The sequence below is a fragment of the Coregonus lavaretus genome (assembly GCF_964263955.1).
Source record: "Coregonus lavaretus genome assembly, chromosome: 1".
In the NCBI taxonomy this organism is placed as follows: Eukaryota; Metazoa; Chordata; class Actinopteri; order Salmoniformes; family Salmonidae; genus Coregonus; species Coregonus lavaretus.
In genome coordinates, this window is record NC_139988.1 from 80,013,200 (window position 1) to 80,035,705 (window position 22,506).

General features: G+C 43.9%; 2 protein-coding genes across 4 annotated transcripts; one reads left to right on the forward strand and one right to left on the reverse strand.

Annotated features, from left to right (window-relative positions):
* Window positions 1-738: 738 nt before the first annotated feature.
* Window positions 739-11,344, reverse strand: LOC311135541 (next to BRCA1 gene 1 protein-like). 2 transcript variants are annotated; one of them, XM_084169550.1, is made up of 22 exons: window positions 10,872-11,058; window positions 10,572-10,634; window positions 10,353-10,371; window positions 10,143-10,165; window positions 9,825-10,013; window positions 9,528-9,605; window positions 9,174-9,421; window positions 8,882-9,001; window positions 8,469-8,738; window positions 8,002-8,161; window positions 7,515-7,763; window positions 7,134-7,274; window positions 6,901-6,976; window positions 6,654-6,764; window positions 6,219-6,386; window positions 5,848-6,015; window positions 5,104-5,650; window positions 4,766-4,851; window positions 4,359-4,440; window positions 3,874-3,973; window positions 2,924-3,579; window positions 739-1,111 (listed from the first exon to the last, which is right to left on the reverse strand). In XM_084169550.1, exons 1-21 carry the CDS (start codon window positions 10,971-10,973, stop codon window positions 3,400-3,402), a joined length of 3,180 nt encoding a protein of 1,059 aa, XP_084025676.1. In that variant the 5' UTR covers window positions 10,974-11,058; the 3' UTR covers window positions 739-1,111; window positions 2,924-3,399. The 2 variants fall into 2 exon arrangements, with proteins under 2 accessions (XP_084025676.1, XP_084025677.1); XM_084169551.1 differs by lacking the exons at window positions 739-1,111; window positions 10,353-10,371 and having other exon boundaries at window positions 3,141-3,579; window positions 10,555-10,634; window positions 10,872-11,344.
* Window positions 11,345-11,373: 29 nt separating this feature from the next.
* LOC311135555 (proteasome activator complex subunit 3-like) lies at window positions 11,374-14,692 on the forward strand. 2 transcript variants are annotated; one of them, XM_084169567.1, is made up of 11 exons: window positions 11,374-11,526; window positions 11,987-12,019; window positions 12,140-12,202; window positions 12,307-12,414; window positions 12,506-12,554; window positions 12,826-12,944; window positions 13,096-13,164; window positions 13,447-13,514; window positions 13,595-13,649; window positions 13,809-13,895; window positions 14,002-14,692. In XM_084169567.1, the coding sequence occupies exons 1-11, from the start codon at window positions 11,485-11,487 to the stop codon at window positions 14,080-14,082; spliced, it is 774 nt and encodes a 257-aa protein (XP_084025693.1). In that variant the 5' UTR covers window positions 11,374-11,484; the 3' UTR covers window positions 14,083-14,692. The 2 variants fall into 2 exon arrangements, with proteins under 2 accessions (XP_084025693.1, XP_084025694.1); XM_084169568.1 differs by lacking the exon at window positions 12,140-12,202.
* The last annotated feature ends 7,814 nt before the right edge of the window (window positions 14,693-22,506 follow it).

Here is a 22,506-nt window from a genome sequence, read left to right on the forward strand (position 1 = left end):
TTTACCTGGCCACTGTTTCAAATGCTAAATTTCAAGCATTTGTGGCACAAATCCAATGCAAGTCAATTGAACCTATATTAGCATTTTCGTGCTTAATGTCCAAATCATCCTACCTAAAGTATCTTAAATGTATTGTGAAGTTAATGAAGATTTGGGGAGAAAGAAATACCGACATCTTTGGCTGTATTGATGTTTTAACGAGAGATCACCTGGCGTTAATAAAGGTGGCCAACAATGGTTTAAATAGGGAAGTCCCATTTTATCTGACAAACTGTACCTACATAATAGAGTACCATCAAGCATGAAAGTTACCATCATTTCTATACATTTCAGCTCTTTTGTGCCATACACATTAACCAAAGTTAACCTATTTTAAGTTGAACAAGTCATCAGACCTCAGACACTAAATTGACAGAATCCCATAAAATGCAGTGCCATTCAAATGCTGGTTGACGTTTGTCATGAGTCTTGTCCTTGAGGCATAACTGAGCGAGTTCCCCTTAGATACGCCAAATGCAAAGTAAGAAAAGTATATATTGTAAAAATTCATGAAAACAAAAATTTGCTTTTTGGTCTTAAAGTTAGGGTTAGCAGTGTGGTTAGGTTTAAAATCAGATTTTATGACTTTGTGGCTGTGCAAGCTAGTGACCACTCTGCAGAGCTTCCTCCAGAACAAGAAAAATGCTGACCTGCCATTCAAACAGCCATGTTGAAAATACATTTCAGCAACTTAAGGAGTATTGTGCAAGTTGTTTATTGGCTGATTGACAATTGCAGGGTACTTACTTACACGCTGAATGAAAGGAAAGCCCTTGACCAAGCACAGTAAATATATTCAGCATTTCTTCTAAAGCATGATAATTTAAAGTGTATTTGAACCTCATTTTTCTCTAACTGGAAAAATACAGAGAAAACTATCAAACATAATAGCAATATACAATGATTAAAACCTATGCACTCACATTACCATTAATGTAAAATCACCATAGTAACACATGAACCAGTCACTACTGATACACATAAAAATAAAATAAAAACTATGAGAAACTTGGTTCCATGAACAAACGTAGGAATGTCTCTTGTACAGTACCAGTCAAAAGTTTGGACACACCTACTCATTCAAGGGTTTTTCTTTATTTTTACTATTTTCTACATTGTAGAATAATAGTGAAGACATCAAAACTATGAAATAACACATATGGAATGATGTAGTAACCAAAAAAAGTGTTACATCAAAATATATTTTATATTTGAGATTCTTCAAATAGCCACCCTTTGCCTTGATGACAGCTTTGCACATTCTTGGCATTCTCTCAACCTGCTTCATGAGGTAGTCATCTGGAATGCATTTCAATGAACAGGTGTGCCTTGTTAAAAGTTAATTTGTGGAATTTATTTCCTTCTTAATGCGTTTGAGCCAATCAGTTGTGTTCTGACAAGGTAGGGGTGGTATACAGAATATAGCCCTATTTGGTAAAAGACCAAGTCCATATTATGGCAAGAACAGCTCAAATAAGCAAAGAGAAACAACAGTCTATCATTACTTTAAGACATGAAGGTCAGTCAATACGGAAAAGTTCAAGAACTTTGAAAGTTTCTTCAAGTGCAGTTGCAAAAATCATCAAGCGCTACGATGGAACTGTCTCTCATGACCGCCACAGGAAAGGAAGACCCAGAGTTACCTCTGCTGCAGAGGAAACGTTCATTAGAGTTACCAGCCTCAGAAACTGCAGCCCAAATAAATTCTTCAGAGAGTTCAAGTAACACACATCTCAACATCAACTGTTCAAAGGAGACTGCGTGAATCAGGCCTTCATGGTCGAATTGCTGCAAAGAAACCACTACTAAAGGACACCAATAAGAAGAAGAGACCTGCTTGGGCCAAGAAACACGAGCAATGGACATTAGACCGCTGGAAATCTGTCCTTTGATCTGATGAGTCCAAATTTGAGATTTTTGGTTCCAACCGCCATGTATTTGTGAGACGCAAAGTAGGTGAACGGATGATCGCCGCATGTGTGGTTCCCACCATGAAGCATGGAGGAGGTGTGATGGTGCTTTGCTGGTGACACTGTGATTTATTTAGAATTCAAGGCACACTTAACCAGCATCGCTACCACAGCATTCTGCAGCGATACGCCATCCCATCTGGTTTGTGCTTAGCGGGACTATAATTTGTTTTTCAACAGGACAATGACCCAACACACCTCCAGGCTGTGTAAGCACTATTTGACCAAGAAAGAGAGTGATGGAGTGCTGCATCAGATGACCTGGCCTCCACAATCACCCGACTTCAACCAAATTGAGATGGTTTGGGATGAGTTGGATTGCAGAGTGAAGGAAAAGCAGCCAACAAGTGCTCAGCATATGTGGGAACTCCAAGACTGTTGGAAAAGCATTCCAGGTGAAGCTGGTTGAGAGAATGCCAAGAGTGTGCAAAGCTGTCATCAAGGCAAAGGGTGGCTACTTTGAAGAACCTCAAATACAAAATATATTTTGATTTCATAGTTTTGATGTCTTCACTATTAATCTACAATGTAGAAAATATTAAAAATAAAGAAAAACCCTTGAATGAGTAGGTGTGTCCAAACCTTTGACTGGTACTGTAGATGTTATGGTTGGATATGAAAAATGTATGCACTCACTAACTGTAAGTCGCTCTGGATAAGAGCGTCTGCTAAATGACTAAAATGTAAAAAAAATGATATACGTAGTGTTATATGATGTAAATATATGAATGAGGATGATTCTTACAGTGTGAAAGTATGAACTTGAGGACATGTGTGACAAAGAGCCAACATTTATAGCTGTGACTCCTATGGTACAACAACTATATGACTAATATATGCTTAAACCTGACATGCAGGCGTCTCTTAAAAATAAACATTTTATTTCCTTAATCTGCAGTGCCTGTTCCTTACACAATCCACAGGTCAATTGTTGCTTGTTGCGTAACATCTAAAATAACAGTACTTTTGATACATACAAGATTGCAATGTTCAGGCCGATTAACTACTATAGCTAACAGAAATCGAAAGGAATCTGACATCTCCGTTCCTTAGCATTCCTATGTAATTGAATTCCCCTGTGAATCAACCCTGTAAATCCTTCAAAACGACAAGAGTAGTCCCAATACCATCTGCGAAGGAGAAAAGTGGACTTTTAATTCTGGTTACATTCAATACCAACAACCTCCATTCTCTTTGGACAGACAACCTACCATAGCACTGTCAATATGCCGCAGTCACATGCTAGTCGGAACTAGGAAACTGACATTTCCAACATGCTAACGTGACATGTCTGTGACATCAGTTCCATACTGAAAACCCCATCTCTCTCATTGGGTGTCACAGAGGTCAGGGGTTGCGTAGGGGCCCGGCTTATTTGCCAACTGGCCCATCAGTAGCGTGTGGCGGTGCCCCATTCGTTGTCGGCCTTGGCAACCAGCTCGTTGACAGTGTGCAGCAGGTTGTGTTTGTGCTTCCTCAGCAGCCGCTGATTGAGCCGCTGGTCCCCAAAGCCCATCTCCAGTAGTACAGCCATCATGGAGGCGTCCTGGCTGGCCGGGTCCACACCACGCTGCAGGGGTGAAGGGAATGGGGGAGCCAGGTCAAAGGTTAGTTCTGGTTTGTCATGTTAAAGTGCACAGGAGTTATACAGTAATGCTGTAAGTCAAGAAGACATGCATCACTTTTGTCTTTTGAGCCAAATGTAAAGACGCTTCAAAATGGATAAATAACTTATCACAATTGTATGTAATAATCACTTCATGATATTATAACCATTTATCATACAGCATATTCAAAGTTGAGTCAAGTTTATCTCATGGCAGTGTGTGACGAGGTGGTTGATTGTGCTGTATGTGGGACCTACCTGTGTGGAGCAGCTCTGTCCAGTGAAGAGAGCCTTGTAGGCGGACGCTGCCACTGACAGAGCCCCCTTGACAAGTCCCTCTGTGATACCGCCTTGGCCCCTATTGAACAGGAAGGATGTGCTCAGCCACTATACTTATGGGGAACAATCTGTTCCAGGGCCAGAGGTTTGCATTCACAAGACCGTGTATCAACAGGAGTTGTTATATCACAGTGTTATATCATCAATGAGATCACTCCAAAAAGGTATTCAAATATCTTCTATTTATAGCAGTTTTGTCATTTACAGTTTTATCATACTGTAGGGCCTATTACCAATGAATGACCAGTAGATTTTAAAACTTTGCTTTCAAATACTAATTTATTGGTAGAAAAGCAAGTGTCCCATCTAGCACAAATGAGGATATATTTTTTTTTACAGCAATAGACGTGTAGATTACTTCTAAAACTAAACTAGGCTTAATATTGTGTAGGAAGGTGTTTCACCTTCGGTGCAGGGAGCTGCGGGGTCTGGAGTTGTGCATCTCCAAGACACTGGCTGAGCCTACCAGTCTGGTGTGACTAGATACTGAAATATAGATGGGGAAAAAAAGAGAGAACACTCACTGGATGAGAGAACTACACAGAACACAGACAGATGTTTTGCTGATGTAAGAAGTCTTGAAATAACATCTAGTTCCCCTCTCTCCAAAGAGACACACACGTTTCCTTTCTGGCCAGTGGCCACAGACGGTAAAGTGGTCCACAAGACTAGCTTAAAAGCTAACAAGAGTCATGCAAGTCAAATTTGTCCTTTGTGTGATCAGAGCTTCCAAAACATGTTGCGTCTGCTTAATGCAGGGAAAAGGCTGTATTTTGCAGACACTTCCCAGCCTGCCTTGTCTAACACTCACCATTTAAATGGACCGCTGGTTGGCATGGTTCTACTGGTCCAGACACTTGTTGACTCGTTGGCTCTGCAACATGGACCGCTTCAGACCTGGGAAACAGAACAAAAACATCATACTAATCGAAGAGAAGGAAGAGTTGACAACAGTATAATTCCAATAGACATACTAGATTAGATACTGAACAATTTGCACACTTCACTTCAAAATAAAACACATTGCAAACGTGATAGAACTGTAACCTATCATCTATCGTAATTTCATTGTCCCCTGTTCACCTCTGTGTGTTGGGCCCTGTAATATCATTGCTAATAGACTACTGTTGCATCAGAGAGCCCTCTCACCTGTGTGTGTACAGGGCCTGTGGGGGCAGGAGAGGGACGGGCGGGGGCACCACCACAGGGGTGAGGGGCACGGCGTCCAGTGTCTGGGAGGCACACAGCATCTGATTGACACTGCTGTGGATTGGGGCCTCCGTGACTGTGGCTGCAGCCCCGGCCCCTTCTTGCCTCTCCCCCTCTGGGGTGGCTCTGTCCTGTTCCTCACGCTCCGAGTCCGACTCCTCCTCCTGCTCCGCGGCTGCAGTAGTGACAGGCTCCGAGAGGGCGGAGCTGTACATGGACTCGCCCAGCGGCCGACTGGTGTCGAAGCAGTCGGGCAGGACGATGACGTAGTCTTCGCAGGAGGACGAGGACGAGGACAAGGTGGAGATCTGGCTGCTCACCTCGTCCCAGTCTACTGTCTCATCTTCCTCCTCCTCCTCTTCAATCTCATCGTAGCTGTCATTCTTTTCATCCTCCTCTTTCTTTTCGTTCACATCATTTCCTGCTTTGTTGTCTTCCTTGTCCTCCTCCTTCAGTGCATGCAGTTCCATGTACACGTTTTCAACCTCTGAGGACAATGCAATGAGGAAAAAAAAGATATACATTAACCCCAAAACAAATTCTGATTATGTCTGGTGATATAATTTACAATTGCCAATGTGTAAAAGGTGAGAACATTTAATTGCCGCATTTTGACTTGAGAGTTACTACTAGTTAGTGCGTGTAAACAGAAGCAGACTGACTGCATTGAGAGTTGTTTCTTACCTGTGACGGTCTCCTCCTCTGACAGTGTGATCTGGGGAAGGCCTGGAGGTGAACCTTGACCTCTCATAACCCCCATCATCAGCACATCTGGTCCTGCCACTCTTACTGCAGTGTCAAGTACTTTCCTCTCATAGTCAAAGACAGGGCCCAGGGCTTCAGCTGGGAGTGCTTCAAACACAAAACAAAAACTGGTGTTACTTTCATTTTTAACTTCCCCCCATTTGCACAGTCGGATAACAAGACCAAGACCACAGCTAGTGTGTGGACAGAAGAGCCATACTTTATCATTCAACTGAGTCTCATATCATGGTCATTCAGTCATGCTTTCCCATTTTGTTGGGAAATTCAACTAAACAAGATGGCCGCCTCACCTTTGGGCTTGCAGTAACTAGGTTGATGTCTGCGCGGGGGCTTGTGGTCGGGAGCCTCCTCCAGGGCGAGGGAGCGGATCACAGTCTCACACACAAACTGGGACCCGCTGATGTCCCCCTCGTCCCCATCCTCGTGGCCAAGGGGGTCCGAGTTCTCCCTCTTCACACCTGACCACAACACACACAATACAAAGATTAGGGCTGTGTCTGGTATGGGGTCATCACTGTGATCAAAGCTTTTTTTCTCATCTTATTCTACTCAAGCTGACACGCCCCTTAGTTAACATAAAGCCTCAGGTCTAGCCTATATTCTTAAATCCATAGTTGTCAATCATAATCAACAAAACTCACAATTTGATATAGACTTGTCTTTTATTTACTAGATAAAATAGTTAATTGAAGGACCACGACATTGGCCTCTGCCCTCTGTCTTACCTAGCAGGTTGTTTACTCTGTTCATCTCAGGGTTGTTGTTGATCAGAGCAGGGCCTGGGTTCTCCAGTAGAGGGCCGTCGTGGGGCAGAGGGGACATACAGGGGGTCAGATCTACCAATGGAACAAAAACGAACTCATCTCAGTCATCAACACACAAGCATTATGTCTTGAAATTCTCTGAATATCTGAAAAAAGCCCCACAGAAATATCTTGCCATGCATTGTGGTGGTATCATATAATTTCTTACCGACTGGAGTGTTGTTTGGAACTTTCTCCAACTCTTGTACAATGTTCATATCCAGCAATTCAAAGGACAACAGATCCTAAAGAAACACACACAAAAACAAAAAATACAAATATTGTTCAGTCATTGAATAAAGCAGGAAGTTGCCCTGTGGTGTATGGTGATGTCATACTACAGTCTACCTTTGTGGCAAAGCCAACATGCCTTGACTTGCCCGGACCTTAGTCTTTCCTCACCTGTGCAGTGAGCAGGTCTACAGAGTGGAAGTAGTAGTCTATGTGGCAGTCGTCTACAGACATGGCCAGACCACTGTCCCTGGAGCTGGACCTCCCCTCTACCTTCTCCACAACCACAGGCCTGGGGCTGGGCTCCTCCTTCTGAAGCACCGTGGAGGAGAACGTCATCACATGATATAATGGTGGAAATAGGCTGGATTTTGATGTTTTATTCCTGTAACGTTTACCTGATGCTTAGAAAATCCAGACCTGTATAAGGGTCTGAATTAGCTAAATATTATTGCTTTGTACCTGATGTCAAATGTTCTTAGTAGATCTGGCCCTGTACTAGTGTGTATCTTGGCTAAACAAATGTGAATGGGACAGAGCTGGTTGACTTGCCAGGCGTTTGCTCTGAGGACAGTTGGTGTTTCGGCTGGTGCTGGGGGCCACCACGATGCTGCACCACACGCGGGGGCCAAACTGGTCTCCGCAGTGCGCCAGGCGCCAGTGGGAGGTGTAGGGGCCCTCCATCACCGGGGCAATGAAGGCCACACTGACCACGCCCACCTGGCCCGGCTGCAGCAGGGGCACGGCCACCTCGCGCTTTTCTTCGGACGCCAGGGCCAGGTTACCCCACATGAACTTCAGCTAGGGACAGACACACACACAAAGACACAGACATGCAAAGAAGACACAAATACATTGACACAAACACAAGGACCCAGACACAAACACTTCAACAGAGAACTTAACAGACAGGGTAAGTACTAATTATATGTAATCAATAGTTACAATTAGGTGTAGTTAGTTCTAGTATTCGGGTTAGGGATTGAGATCGTTCTAGTATGCAGGTTAGGGACTGAAATCGGTCCTCTTGGGGGCGTACCTTGGTCTCTGAGGTCCAGTTGATGGTGCCCGAGTTCCTCATCTTCCAGTACTTGATGAACTTGGTGCCGGGCTCTAGGCGGGTCCCATCGGGCAGGTTTTCATCCAGAAACAAGGCAGCCATAGTGGGCACCAAGGTGGTGTGGGAGACCTCGGGACCCCTAGTGTTTCAAGTGTACAGAGCATTGTTGAAAACAGCCCTGGCTTCAGACCCATCTCTCTTTTTTTCTCTCTATGAATCATAAAAGCAGCAGGATCCTTTTTGCAACTCAAAGCTATTTTTTGTTTAGAAATCTATGAAGCAGCAGCAGCAGTTTCACACGTGAGGTAGTTCCATCATCCACCAGCGATAAACTCTAATACAACTATTACAAAGATGGCCTATTTCTTGAGAAAATATTTGATTTTTGCTCCATGCTGGGCCTAGAGACAGCCAGCACTCTGACGCCCTCCAAGGGTGGCGCTTACTCTGGACTGGAGGCCTGGGGGTCTGGGGCAGGACCTGGGGATGGTTCTGGGGCCTGAGTAGCAGCAGGAGCAGGGGCCAGGGCTGGAGCCTGGGTGGCGGCCATGATGGATCTGGCGAAGTTATTGGCAGGGCCGCTCCATTGCAGGCCCCTCTTTTCCAGCCTCAGCTTCTTCTTGATTTCCTTCACCTCGGCCTTGAGCTGCCTCCTCTCAGCTTTGAGGCGCTGACGCTCAGCCTTGCGCACCGTCCTGTCTCCTCGCCTTGGGAACCTGGGTACAAACAAAATACAGAAGTTTAAAAAATACAGTGGGAGGTGTGAAAGTTGAACATCTCCTGACATTACAAGAAAGCAAGATAAGTAGAGTAACACAGTAACACAGTAAAGGCAGGCTTCTACATTCAGCAGGCTAACCTTAATTCTCCTAACATCCCATGCTCAGGGATGGAGAGGGGTGTCTTGGTTCTCACCAGGTTGTGGCTGGGGTCGTGGCTGTGTCGACACAGCTCACATAAGATGCAGGATGGACACACACTGGAGAAAAACAGGACACCAGAAAGGAGGTAAGGACAACGTTATTTATTTACTAATTGAAAGTGACATATTTCATGAGAAATCAGCAAAATAAACATTTTCCTTTTATTTCAACTCATGAGCTCATTAATAACATAATAATATCGATCTATTATTGTTGTGATGGGTCTACCTGCACTGATACGCTCCATCGGAGGCTGGTCTCTTGCATTTGCTGCAGTCAGGAGTGTAGCCCAATGAGGTGTAGGCGGGGGGCCCAGTGGAGAAGGAGCTGATCTTTGGCCCCTTGACATTGACTCCACCCACAGCTCCAAGGGCCTCGAGGGGCCCATCAGGGTCAGGAGCCTTGTGGGTGCAGCACTGGCCAGAGAAGTCATTACACATCCTCTCCACTACTTCCTTTACCACCTCATCCTTGAACTGAAAGGAGAGAGGGATCCCGTTAAAATGGGTTCTTAAATAAATAAATAAGTAGATTTTTTTGGTTTATTATACTGAAATATATATAATTTCAATATGGACTTACTTTTTCCATGTAAGACCTGAACCAAGCTGGGGGAGGCTTATCCTCTGGCTTAGTCAATTTGTTGTCCTTCACAACCACCTATAAAATCAAATGATTGACACTAAACTCATTTATGATTTGTCAAAGTCATACTATGAAACCAAATAGTGTGTGTTTTATTATTACATTTTCACAATCTTTCCTGAAGTCAGCGAATGTATCGCTCATGCAAAACTATACCATCCTGACAAGTATATAACTTTTCTTACATTCAGACAACATTGCATCAACATTGAAAGCTGTGTGTGGTGATCTTACAACATCTCGCTCAGGGGTGACCTGTGTGCCTTTGTCCACTGTCTTGACCCTGGAGGGGTATGGAGGGGCTGGCCGGAGGTCACCCTTCAACTCCTTCACATCTTGGGCCTTGACCAGCCCAGTGCCAGCCTGAACCTGCTTTGTCTTGTAAACGTTCATGTGCAACTGGTTCCCCTGCTTCTCTGCACTCTGGCGAAATAGCACATACCAATGGCACGTTCAGTAATTCCAAACAGCATTTTACAGACTGGAAGAACTAGTTCATATAATGTTTTTTTAGCCTTTGAAATATATGAAAAAACATGTAAGTTTGAATACCTTCACCGCCTCCTCATATTCCTCTGAAAAATATAGATGAACAAATAAGATCAGAGAACACATTTGTGTTGGTGTGACCTCTCAATTATGATCGGGAAAGCTTTAACTAATAACCACCACATTAAAGATGGAGAAATGTAATGGCATATCATTGTGATTTAGCTGAGAATAATGTTGCCCCTAGATTAAGATATCACTTAATTTCCATACCTTGACTGTTAATGGAAACCTGAAACAAAGAGATAGTGATTAGTGTTACAGAATGCCTTCTGAAAAAACATACTTTGGAATCAGCTAATGTATCCCTCGTCCCATACCATTGTTGTTGTACATCAGAAATGTTGGAACCATGTGAATGATCGAGCAAAGTGAGGACTTTGTCCTGCATTAGAAATAATACACAATAGAACACAATACTTTTGAACTCACCTCCTCATTGTCCTCATCAAAATATTTCACTTGGAAATGGCTTATGCCAAATGATGCTTTTATCTGCAGAAATAATTCAAAGAGCATAGCATGATGATTCAGGATCAGCATAACTGGATCACATCACATATAATAATACTATAATTTGTTGCTATAAAGATAATTTGCAGACAAATGTCCTTATTGTGGTCCAACGTTTGTGGTAACTAGGCCATGGCTAGGCCTACTAGTCTCGAAGAATGCAGCTAACTTGTCTAGCTAAACTGCGCCAGCGTTAGATAGCTAACGTTAGCTACTTACCCAGGCTTCCACCGACTCCAATTCCGATTTGTCCAAATCTGGAGCCACAAATCTCTTTACATTCCCCCTGAAATTCACTTTAATCGTAACAGGTAGCCCCATGGCTGCTTTTTGTGATTAAATAAGGAGAGTCATTTAAGAGTATTGTGGACAAATCGAGTTCTTGCATTCGCCAATGATCTTGTTTACATCGTCAGCTGAAAAATACGATGGCGCGTTCAGTGCATAATTATGCCGCGTTCAAAACAACTGGGAACTCGGAAATCTCTCCGACTTCAGTGTGTTCACGACAACTGGAAACTTGGAAAATGTGTTTTGAAGCGTCATCCAACTCAGAATTCCAAATGGAAAACTCGTGTATCTTTCTAGAACTCCGACTTTCCGACCTGAAGATCGCCGATGTCATGATTTGACGTTATTTTTTTCCGAGTTCCAATTTGTCATGAAAGCACCATTACTGCGCATGCGTGTTCGTTTGTCATGTTGTCTCAATGTTGAATACGTCATTTTTAAGAACACAAGTGTGGCTGACAGGAGTGGGTTAGCCGCACGTTTAGCCCTAAATTGAATGCAGTGAGGACAATCGTATTTCCTCCATTTGTGGTTAAAGAAGATGCATTCACTCCTCAAGGTGGACAATGAGCTTAACACTAAGGTAAAACATAATTTACGTCCACATGTCATTCGAAATCTTGGGTGAAGTTGCTTGTAATGTTAGAGCTAGCTAGCAAGCAATTATTAGTCAGTGAGGCAAAGTGCTAAAGCTAACTTGCTTTATCTTCCCGCGCCTGTCATAACGGACAAGGCAAACTGTCTAACAACAGGTGCATTTCCATAATAAAAGGGTTATTGTTGCTTGTGCCGCATGTTTCATAAAGGGCGAGTATTGGTAGTTAGTTAGTTAGCTAACGGTGTCAAGGTACCGGTAACTCAATTCAGCACCATTTTTAGACGTAGCCAGCTAGCATATTGAATTGACGTTGACTGATGATTAGCATCATCTTGCAGACAGTATCCTAATCGAATCCTAATTACATGTTTTATTCAAACATGCCTGCTGATTATTGAACATTTATTTACTTGCCTGTGATATGACAGTTGTTGTTTTTGTACAGGTCGATGCTTTCAGAGAACGAATTACTGGGGAGGTGAGTTTCCTTTCAGTTGTTCACTGTATTCAGTGGGGGTCAAAAGTATCAAGATATTGTAGCTAGTTACCTATAGGTAGATCTGAATGTCATTTTCCAAATAAACTCCTTGTTTCACAGGCGGAGAACCTAGTTGCAAGTTTTTTCCCAAATAAGTTATTGGAACTTGACAATTTCCTCAAGGTAAACTTATTTATGTAATCAAAATGTAAATGATTAGTCAAATGTCCTCCAACTTCCCTTTAGAGTGCATGTGTTGTGCATGTGTTGTGGCCCATCTTTTTCAGGATCCCATTTTAAACATCTGTGAACTTAAGGAGATACACTCAGAAATCAACTTGACAGTGCCAGACCCCATTCTACTCTCAAACCATCTCCACGACGGACTTGAAGCGGTGAGACTTGGAATGGAATTAAACACACTGTGATGACCAAATGCCATCTGTAATTGTAACAGATGTAAACAAATTGATATCCTCTTCGCAGCAAAATGCCAAAAAGAGGAAAATGGAAGATTGTACTGGGGAGGACAAGGGTGAGTAATACTACATGCATATTTTGAGTATTTTCTTCTGTTTTTTCTGGTGTTTACTTATGGTCAAGCCCACAGTGGTAAGAGGTATGTTCATCTTACAGTTACATTGTAGTCATTTAGCAGACGCTCTTATCCAGAGCGACTTACAGTAGTGAGTGCATACTTTTTCATACTGGTCCCCCGTGGGAATTGAACCCATAACCCTGGTGTTGTAAGTGCCATGCTCTACCAACTGAGCCACAAGGGAATAATGTTCTCTCCCCTCCTAAAGAGGCTGGCACCAAGGTCTTTGTCATGCCTGGTGGGATGATGAAGAGTAACGCCAAGCTGGTGGACCTGATCGAGAAGGTCAAGCCAGAGATCAGGACACTCATAGAGAAATGTAACACGGTACATAGCGTTTTCCCACACAGTCACTTCCATAATCTATCCCACACAGTCTCTTCCATAATAATTTGCCTTAATCTATACCATAAGCTTAGGTAAGGACATATCACCCATTATCTGTAGTCCCTAATAATCTGTCTGTCTTGTTCTTCAGGTCAAAATGTGGGTTCAGTTGCTTATCCCAAGAATAGAAGATGGCAACAACTTTGGGGTTTCAATTCAGGTGCTACGTTTACTTTGTATTTATTAAAAGGAGAAAGAAGACGAGTAGGCGGCCATTAAGTTGCAGTAAACTTTATTGAACTATTAACACAATACATTTACAAAATAATACATACAGGAGCAGTCAGCATAGTACCTCAGGACACACAACTGCAATGCATTTCGACTACTAGTCTATATGTATTAAAAGGTGCACCATTTTTATTGCTGTCTGTACCTAAGGTCTCATCTAAGTGTATAGCTACATTGAACCATGGCTCGACCACTGATTTGGTGTCTGCAGGAGGAGACAGTAGCTGAACTCCGAACAGTGGAGGGGGAAGCAGCATCGTACCTCGACCAGATATCTGGGTACGAACCTCAACCCAGTCTTTACACTCAGTCTTACTGTGGTAGGCTATATAACCATCTTATATCCTATCTGCCCATAGATACTACATCACAAGAGCAAAGCTGGTGTCCAAAATAGCAAAATACCCACATGTGGTAAGTGTGATTGCTAACTGCAGACCTGTCGCTACACTGTGTGCATTTACTGAGGGCAAAGCGGCATTATGAACATTTTGGAAATTGTCCAACCCTAGTATGCATTATTTACCTTCACCTACATTACTATTTACCTTATGTTTCTCTTTCTCTAAACAGGAGGACTACCGGCGCACTGTGACGGAGATTGATGAGAAGAAATACATCAGCCTCAAGGTCATAGTTTCAGAGCTGAGAAATCAATACGTGAGTGAAATGTCCTGTTATACACTGGAATAGTTTTCCTCACCATCCATTTCTACCCACAAGATAACACATTGTGTTTTTAATCCTGAACTCTGCTCTGTTACAGGTAACGTTACACGACATGATCTTGAAGAACATTGACAAGATCAAGAAGCCTAGGAGCAGTAATGCTGAGGCATTGTACTGAGACTGACCCAGCCACCCTTCCCGTTCCGTTCCCTTTCCCTGCCCAGCTGTCGAGGTAACGGAAGGAGTAGCGCTAGACCATCACTACCAGATCAGTACAATCCAGGAAACCATAGTCGGGGTATCTTTTCGTTTGATTTGTAAAATATGGTCATTGTTTTAAAACCCTTCGAAGAATATGTTATGAGGTCTCTCGACGAACCGTGAACGATGGCTCCGGAAAAATAACGCGATGTATTAAAAAAAAAAAAAAAAAGTACATTAAAACCATTTTGTCCATGCATATTACTGTCTTTTGTGAAACTTTTGAAATGGTCCTTTTAGTCTACTGTTTTATTGAATGTTTTATTGCTGTAATGGGAGACGAGTCCTATGTAGGTCACTGAAGAAGTGCTTTTTAGCGGCTGTGTTTTCAATTACTCTTGTGATGGTGGTAACGGCTGACTGACTTTATGCTGGATATTATGACTCAAAGGAGAACAATTATTTCAGGATGCCCATTAAATTGTTTAGATTGTTCAATGATAATGAGACATGACATTTTAATGCTGCCAACTCCGAAAGGTGTTTCTTCAACTCATTTCACTGAATAAAATGGTTTTGTAAGAAGACATTTTGGAATGGTTTTACTTCTAAACACTATTTGCTGTTTCATCATGCTTGATGTTCTTCAGAGGTAAGATACGCCAAGCAATACAGACATCATTACACTCATATCTGCTCACATAAACCATTGACGTAACCATAGACTGACTTAGAGCTATGTTTTAGCATTGCCTTTGTCACCCAGTAGATGGAGCTAAATGGTACATGTAAGGCTGATGTTCAAAGAAGCTCCCCAGCAGTGTAACAGTCAATCACACATCTGATGCCAATGAACTGCATCTTGATCACTTAACATAATACGCTATGCAAGTGGCACATCATTTTCAATGAAGTAGCCTTGTCGTTTTTGAACTTTTGTAGGCTTTCTGAATGGTATTCAAATGTGCAGAAACGTAGCGCAATGGTCTTCAGCGCAAAAACATCTATCTGGTAGAAGTAAATTAATGCACAATCAAATATAATTGAATATATATTAAATGACCGCGTTTTTACGAATGTGATACAGTATGAAGCCCATTCAAAAGATTAGGATACATGATACGGAAGTAAAGCGGAAAGGGGCGGTTACTTTCGCAGGGTAATGACCTTATGTTTCACAGACCGTATTTGATTGGAAAACGTCCCTTTGTATGCATCAGCTCGGAGTACAAATGTGCCTCATTAGTTTACATGACAAACATGCATTTGCCAAGATGGGTTTTGCAGACAATACTGTTTTGATTTGTTTGAGATTAAACAATTGTTCTTAATCACAAACGATTATGTTCATAGATGATAAATTCATGGTCTTAGTCATCCTATTTTAAAAGGGAAGTGCAGTCAAAAACTAGATTTTCCTGTGTTTTATATATATTTCCACACTATGTTGGAATAATACTGTGAAATTGTGAAAATTATGATAATGCACTTTTAGTGTAAGAGCTGTTTGAAAAGACTGCCTGAAATTTCAGTTGTTTGGCTGGTTGGGGTTTTTGGACCGCACCCAGCCAAACAATTCACCAATAACAAAGATAATTTGCCCTCCTCTGCCAATCACAGGTAGTTTTCAGATTACACATCCCTCCCATTAGGCTCCTCCAATTAATTAGGGCCCTCTCTCAGACCACTCCCAGACAGTCCTAGCAAAATTCTTGCATGAGAAATTACATTTAGCTAAGAAGCTATTTTTGTTTCTTTTTTACCATTTTTGTTGAAAACAATCACAGTAAGGTACTTAATTGTTGACCAGAAATTATTTCATATTGAGATAGAGACCTTTAACTCTATTTTGAACATCTAGTCTGTAGTGTGCGTGTTGCCCAACAGGTCCTATCCTGACGTAGTCTGTAGTGTGTGTCCACATGTTCTTGCGTAGGCTCAATGTGCAGACAGGGGCGACCTCTGGATGAGTTGGTGGTGGTAGAGTAGGCACGCCTTCAGTCACTCTCTGTCCACGCACCGGCAGAATGTAAGTCAGCCCTTCAGGAACACTCCCCCCTCTCCTCACAGACTGGTGGCATTCCCTTACACACACACACATACACACACGTTAGGTGTGCTCAGGGTTGCAAAGGGAGGGAATGTTACCGGTAACTTAAGTAAAATACCAGAATTTAAAACTTTCAAGGATTTTAGGTACTGTAAACTAGGTGTATACAAAAGAATACAATAAGATGTTTTAAATATGAAAAATAGAATGACAAAGCTGTAAAACAGTCACACACAATAGGTGGACCATGGTCCGGATCTGGACCCAGAACAGGCTAAATACGGACCACGGGTCCCAATTATTATACACACACACTTATTTATATATATATATATATATATATATATATATATATATATATATATATATATATATATATATACATATATATATATATTTACAATGCATTCAGAAAGTATTCAGATCCCTTCCCTTTTTCCACATTTTGTTACGTTACAGCCTTATTCTCAAATTTATTAAATAAAACAAAAATCCTCATCAATCTACACACAATACTGCATAATGAGAAAGTGAAAACAGGTTTTTACAAATGTTTATATAAAAAATTAAACAGAAATACCTTATTTACATAAGTATTCAGACCCTTTGCTATGAGACTCGAAATTGAGCTCAGGTGCATCCTGTCTCGGACCCTTTACTCAGTACTTTGTGAAGCACCTTTGGCAGTGATTACAGCCTCGAGTCTTCTTGGGTATGATGCTACAATCTTGGCACACCTGCATTTGGGGAGTTTCTCCCATTCTTCTCTGCAGATCCTCTCAAGCTCTGTCAGGTTGGATGGGGAGCGTTGCTGCAAAGCTGTTTACAGGTCTCTCCAGAGATGTTTGATCGGGTTCAAGTCTGTGCTCTGGCTGGGCCACTCAAGGACATTCAGAGACTTGTCCCGAAGCCACTCCTGCGCTGTCTTGGCTGTGTGCTTAGGGTCGTTGTCCTGTTGGAAGGTGAACCTTCGCCCCAGTCTGAGGTCCTGAGCGCTCTGGAGCAGGTTTTCATTAAGTATCTCTGTACTTTGCTCCTTTCATCTTTCCCTCGATCCTGACTAGTCTCCCAGTCCCTGCTGCTGAAAAACATCCCCACAGCATGATGCTGCCACCACCATGCTTCACCGTAGGGATGGTGCCAGGTTTCCTCCAGACGTAACATTTGGCTTTCAGGCCAAAGAGTTCAATCTTGGTTTCATCAGATCAGAAAATCTTGTTTCTCATAGTCTGAGAGTCCATTAGGTGCCTTTTGGCAATCTCCAAGCGGGCTGTCATGTGCCTTTTACTGAGGAGTGGCTTCCGTCTGGCCACTCAACCTTTAAATTGTTTAACAATGGGTCAAACATTTCAGGTAGCCTTCCACAAGCTTCCCACAATAAGTTGGGTGGATTTTGGCCCATTCCTCCTGACAGAGCTGGTGTAACTGAGTCAAGTTTGTAGGCCTCCTTGCTCACACACGCTTTTTCAGTTCTGCCCACACATTTTCTATAGGATTGAGGTCAGGGCTTTGTGATGGCCACTCCACTACCTCGACTTTGTTGTCCTTAAGCCATTTTGCCACAACTTTGGAAGTATGCTTGGGGTCATTGTCCATTTGGAAGACCCATTTGCAACCAAGCTTTAACTTCCTGACTGATGTCTTGAGATGTTGCTTCAATATATCCACATAATTTTCCTTCCTCATGATGCCATCTATTTTGTGAAGTGCACCTGTCCCTCCTGCAGCAAAGCACACCCACAGCATGATGCTGCCACCCCCGTGCTTCACGGTTGAGATGGTGTTCTTCGGCTTGCAAGCCACCCCCTTTTTCCTCCAAACGTAACAATGGTCATTATGGGCAAACAGTTATATTTTTGTTTCATCAGACCAGAGGACATTTCTCCAAAAAGTACGATCTTTGTCCCCATGTGCAGTTGCAAACTGTACTCTGGCTTTTTTATGGCGGTTTTGGAGCAGTGGCTTTCAGGTTATGTTGATATAGGACTTGTTTTACTGTGGATATAGATACTTTTGTACCTGTTTCCTCCAGCATCTTCACAGGGTCCTTTGCTGTTGTTCTGGGATTGATTTGCACTTTTCTCACCAAAGTACGCTAGAAGACAGAACGCGTCTCCTTCCTGAGCGGTATGACGGCTGCGTGGTTCCATGGTGTTTATACTTGCGTACTATTGTTTGTACAGATGAACGTGGTACCTTCAGGCATTTGGAAATTGCTCCAAAGGATGAACCAGACTTGTGGAGGTCTACAATTTATTTTTCTGAGGTCTTGGCTGATTTCTTTAGATTTCCCATGATGTCAAGCAAAGAGGCACTGAGTTTGAAGGTAGGCCTTGAAATACATCCACAGGTACACCTCCAATTAGCCTATCAGAAGCTTCTAAAGCTATGACATCATTTTCTGGAATTTTCCAAGCTGTTTAAAGGCTCAGTGAACTTGTGTATGTAAACTTCTGACCCACTGGAATTGCGATACAGTGAATTATAAGTGAAATAATCTGTCTGTAAACAATTGTTGGAAAAATTACTTGTGTCATGCACAAAGTATATGTCCTAACCGACTTGCCAAAACTATAGTTTGTTAACAAGAAATTTGTGGAGTGGTTGAAAAACGAGTTTTAATGACTCCAACCTAAGTGTATGTAAACTTCCGACTTCAACTGTATATATATATATATATATATATATACACACACATTGTCACGCCTACTCCTGCTCCCTCCCTCCAGCGCTCGACATCGCCGATCTACTATATGGGTCCTGGCAACCCACATTGTGCACACCTGGCAACCCACATTGCGCACACCTGCTCATCATTTTATCCTTAATTACTCCACCTTTATTTAGCCCTCAGTTGTCATCAAGTGGTATTGTTCTCTCTCACGTTCAGGTCCTCCGCATTCTCCACTGCCTCAACAACACCAGTGAGGTTTTCCATATCCCTATCAGAGGGCTTCCTACCATGGTTCATCACAGTGAGCCAGTCCCCCAGCCTACCCAGCCATATGCCCAGGTCAGCGTAGCCCGACTGTCCGTTCCGGAGAAGTATGACGGTACTCCATCGAAATGCCGTGGCTTCCTACTCCAGTGCTCCCTCTATTTCGCCTATCAGACGGGAGCCCCCACCACCAAGGTTGCCACGGTCATTTCCCTGCTGACCGGACGGGCGTTGGAGTGGGCTACGGCCGCCTGGGAGAGAGGAGAGGAGGAGCTGGGTTCTTATGAGAGGTTCATGGCTCTGTTCAGGGCGGTCTTCCACCATCCTCTAGAGGGCAGAGAGGGAGGTGAGTGACTTTTCCAACCCCAGCAGGGTACCCAGACCGCTGCGGAGTACGCCCTCACCTTTCGGACTGTGGCAGCCTCCAGTGGATGGAATGAGCCGGCGCTCCGCACTCTATTCCGCAGTGGACCGCGCGAGGAGGTCCAGACGGAGTTGGCACGTCGGGATCACAATATATCCTTGGACGCTCTCATCTCAATGGCCATCCGTCTGGATAACCTTCTTCGAGAGCGCCCGTGTCCACCTCGCCACTCGCCTGAACCCATGGAGGTAGGGGCCACACACCTCTCCGCGGCAGAGCGGTGTCGCCAGAGACAGCTGGGGCTCTTTCCCTATTGCGTCCAGGAGCGGCACCAGCTTCAGCGGTGTCCAGTGCGTCCTAACCCGGGGTCCACTAGAGCACAGGGGCGGCCCCGTGACCTTCCGTCTCCCAGGGTAGGCATGAGTATTCCATTATCATCATTTTCCTCCAAACCCTTTCTGGTTTCCATTTGACTGGCTGGCTGTCCCTCAAGTGTTGTCTCTACAGCTCTAGTGGACTCCGGTGCCGCTGGGAACTTCATTGACCAGGCTCTCGCCTCCTCCCTGAACGTAACTTCATACCCACTCTCCTCTCCTTTTCCTGTCCAAACCCTAGATACGCGACCATTGGGATCTGGCACAATTACGCACATCACAGCACCACTCACCCTCACCGTGGGACCCATGCACCAGGAAAGCCATCCCTTCCTCATCACCACCGCACCCGTACACAAAGTCATCCTCGGCCTCCCGTGGCTCCAACGTCACAACCCCACCATCTCCTGGTCGAGGAGAAAATCACCGCCTGGGGACCAGGATGCCGGAGGACCTGCTTTCCCGTACCCTGTTGTTCCACACTGGTTGAGAGTCCTGTAAGAGCCCTCCAGCCCATCAATCGGTCCTCCCGCATTGTTGGCCCCATGTTTTGGGACGTAGATGTGAACATCCGCTAGGCTCTGGAGAGGGAACCCGCTCCTGCCACCTGCCCTCCAGAGTGCATCTATGTCCCCACGGGGGTGAGAGATCGGCTGTCAACCTGGGCACACATATCCCTTGCCGCTGGACACCCAAGTATCACCCGCACCATCCAATCCCTCGCCGATAAATACTGTTGGCCCACCTTGGCACAGGACGTCGCCCAATATGTCAACTCATGCTCCATATGTACCCAATCCAAATCTTCCCAGCACGCTCCAGCAGGGAAACGGGAGGGGCGGGAATTGTCACGCCTGCTCCCTTCCCTCCGGCATCGACGTCGCCAGTCTACTAACCCCCGGTCCTGGCAACCCACATTGTGCAAACCTGGCAACCATCATTGCGCACACGTGCTCATCATTTTATCCTTAATTACTCCACCTTTATTTAGCCCTCAGTTGTCATCAGTCATTAACTCTCACGTTCAGTACGCTTCTTATGTATGTGCTTGTTTATCCTTTCATTATTAAACTCACCATCTGCTTTCTGACTCCCGGCGTACACGTTACATACGTGTGTGTGTATATGTATATATATACTGTATATTTAAACTCAGTCAGGCTTTTAACCTGCTGTAATTGTAGAATGAACCAGGTGTAATTTCCAAATTGTGTAGTGCATGGGCAGTTTTTCACTTATGTCATTAGGCAGGTTTCAATCGACCCAGGTTTATTCGACAAAAGCAATATCGCAAAAAAAAATTATTGCGACGCTTAATGGAAACGGCAAATATAGGCAGGGGTGCACATAACTGGTACGCAGGTACGCAAGCGCGACAAAAATCAGGGATGCGTAATGCCACTTGTGTTACTACGCGCCTTTGCGTACTTGACCGATCTTCTCATCTAACCTTACACATGACATGTTGCTTGTCAACTACTGTCAGGGATGTCCAAAAATCAACAGACATTAAGCAGCTTCTTTGGCGTTTCGCCACCTACAAAGAAACGCCAACTGGAGCCAGAGCCGAAGAAAATAATTTTTTCGGAAAAGTGGCTCCAAGATTTGCAGTCGCTTGAAGCTAACGATGAGCCCACTGAAATGTGGTGCAAGATTTTCCTCTCAAATCCACATCTAGCAGACAAAACAGGTGCATTTTATAAAGGCTCAAAGAATTTCAACCATCCTTTATTTGACAAACATGAAAAGAGCAAGGAGCACACGAATGTGGCGCAAGCCATTGCTAAACAAGCTAGCCGAGAAGAAATGTCCAGTCGCCCACTTGCCAGATGGCGAGACAAGCTAAATGAAGAACAGCGGCAAGCTCTGTTTAATATTTTTCTCCTCGCCTTCCATAAAGCTAAACACGCACGTCCCATGTCTTCCTATTCTGAGGATGTTCCTTTACTGAAGCGGCTAGGAGTAAATGTCGGAGGTGCATATCATTCACGTGAAGGGGGCACACGGATCATGCAGAGCATCGCTCACACCATCAGCGGGGAGTTACGAGCCAAGTTGCAGTATGCTGAATTTTGGGGGCTGCTTTTTGATGGATCTGAGGACATCACAAAAACCGAGCAGGAAATCGTTTACATTGTGTCTGTGTCCAGCAACGGAGAGTTTACTTCGGACTTTATTGGACTGATTGAATTGGGTGCTGACCGAACCGCGCAGGCCATAACAGACGGACTTGTGAGACTTTTCCAGGACACAGGCTTGGATGACTGGACAACAAAGTTGGTCGCTGTGTGCACAGACGGGGCTGCTGTCAACGTAGGTATCTACAACGGCGTTGTGCCAAAACTCCGGCAACTTGCTGCGGTTGGAGACTCCCTTGTGCACATTCTGTGCACAGCACACACACTGGAGAATTGCGCGAAATCAGCTGATCGCAACGTTCCTTACTGTGAGACATTTAATCGCTCTGTGGTCAAGCTGCTGCAGTTTTATTTACAAAAAGGTGGAGCAAAAAACTGCTGCACTGAATAAGCTATGTGAAGAAAATGGGATCTCCTTTGTGAAACTGGGTAAGTTTCATAATATCAGATGGTCTGCATGGAGGCATGAAACACTGTTAAAAATATCAAGACTATTGCCAGCCATTAAAATGCAACTGGTTACAAGTGATAACAGTG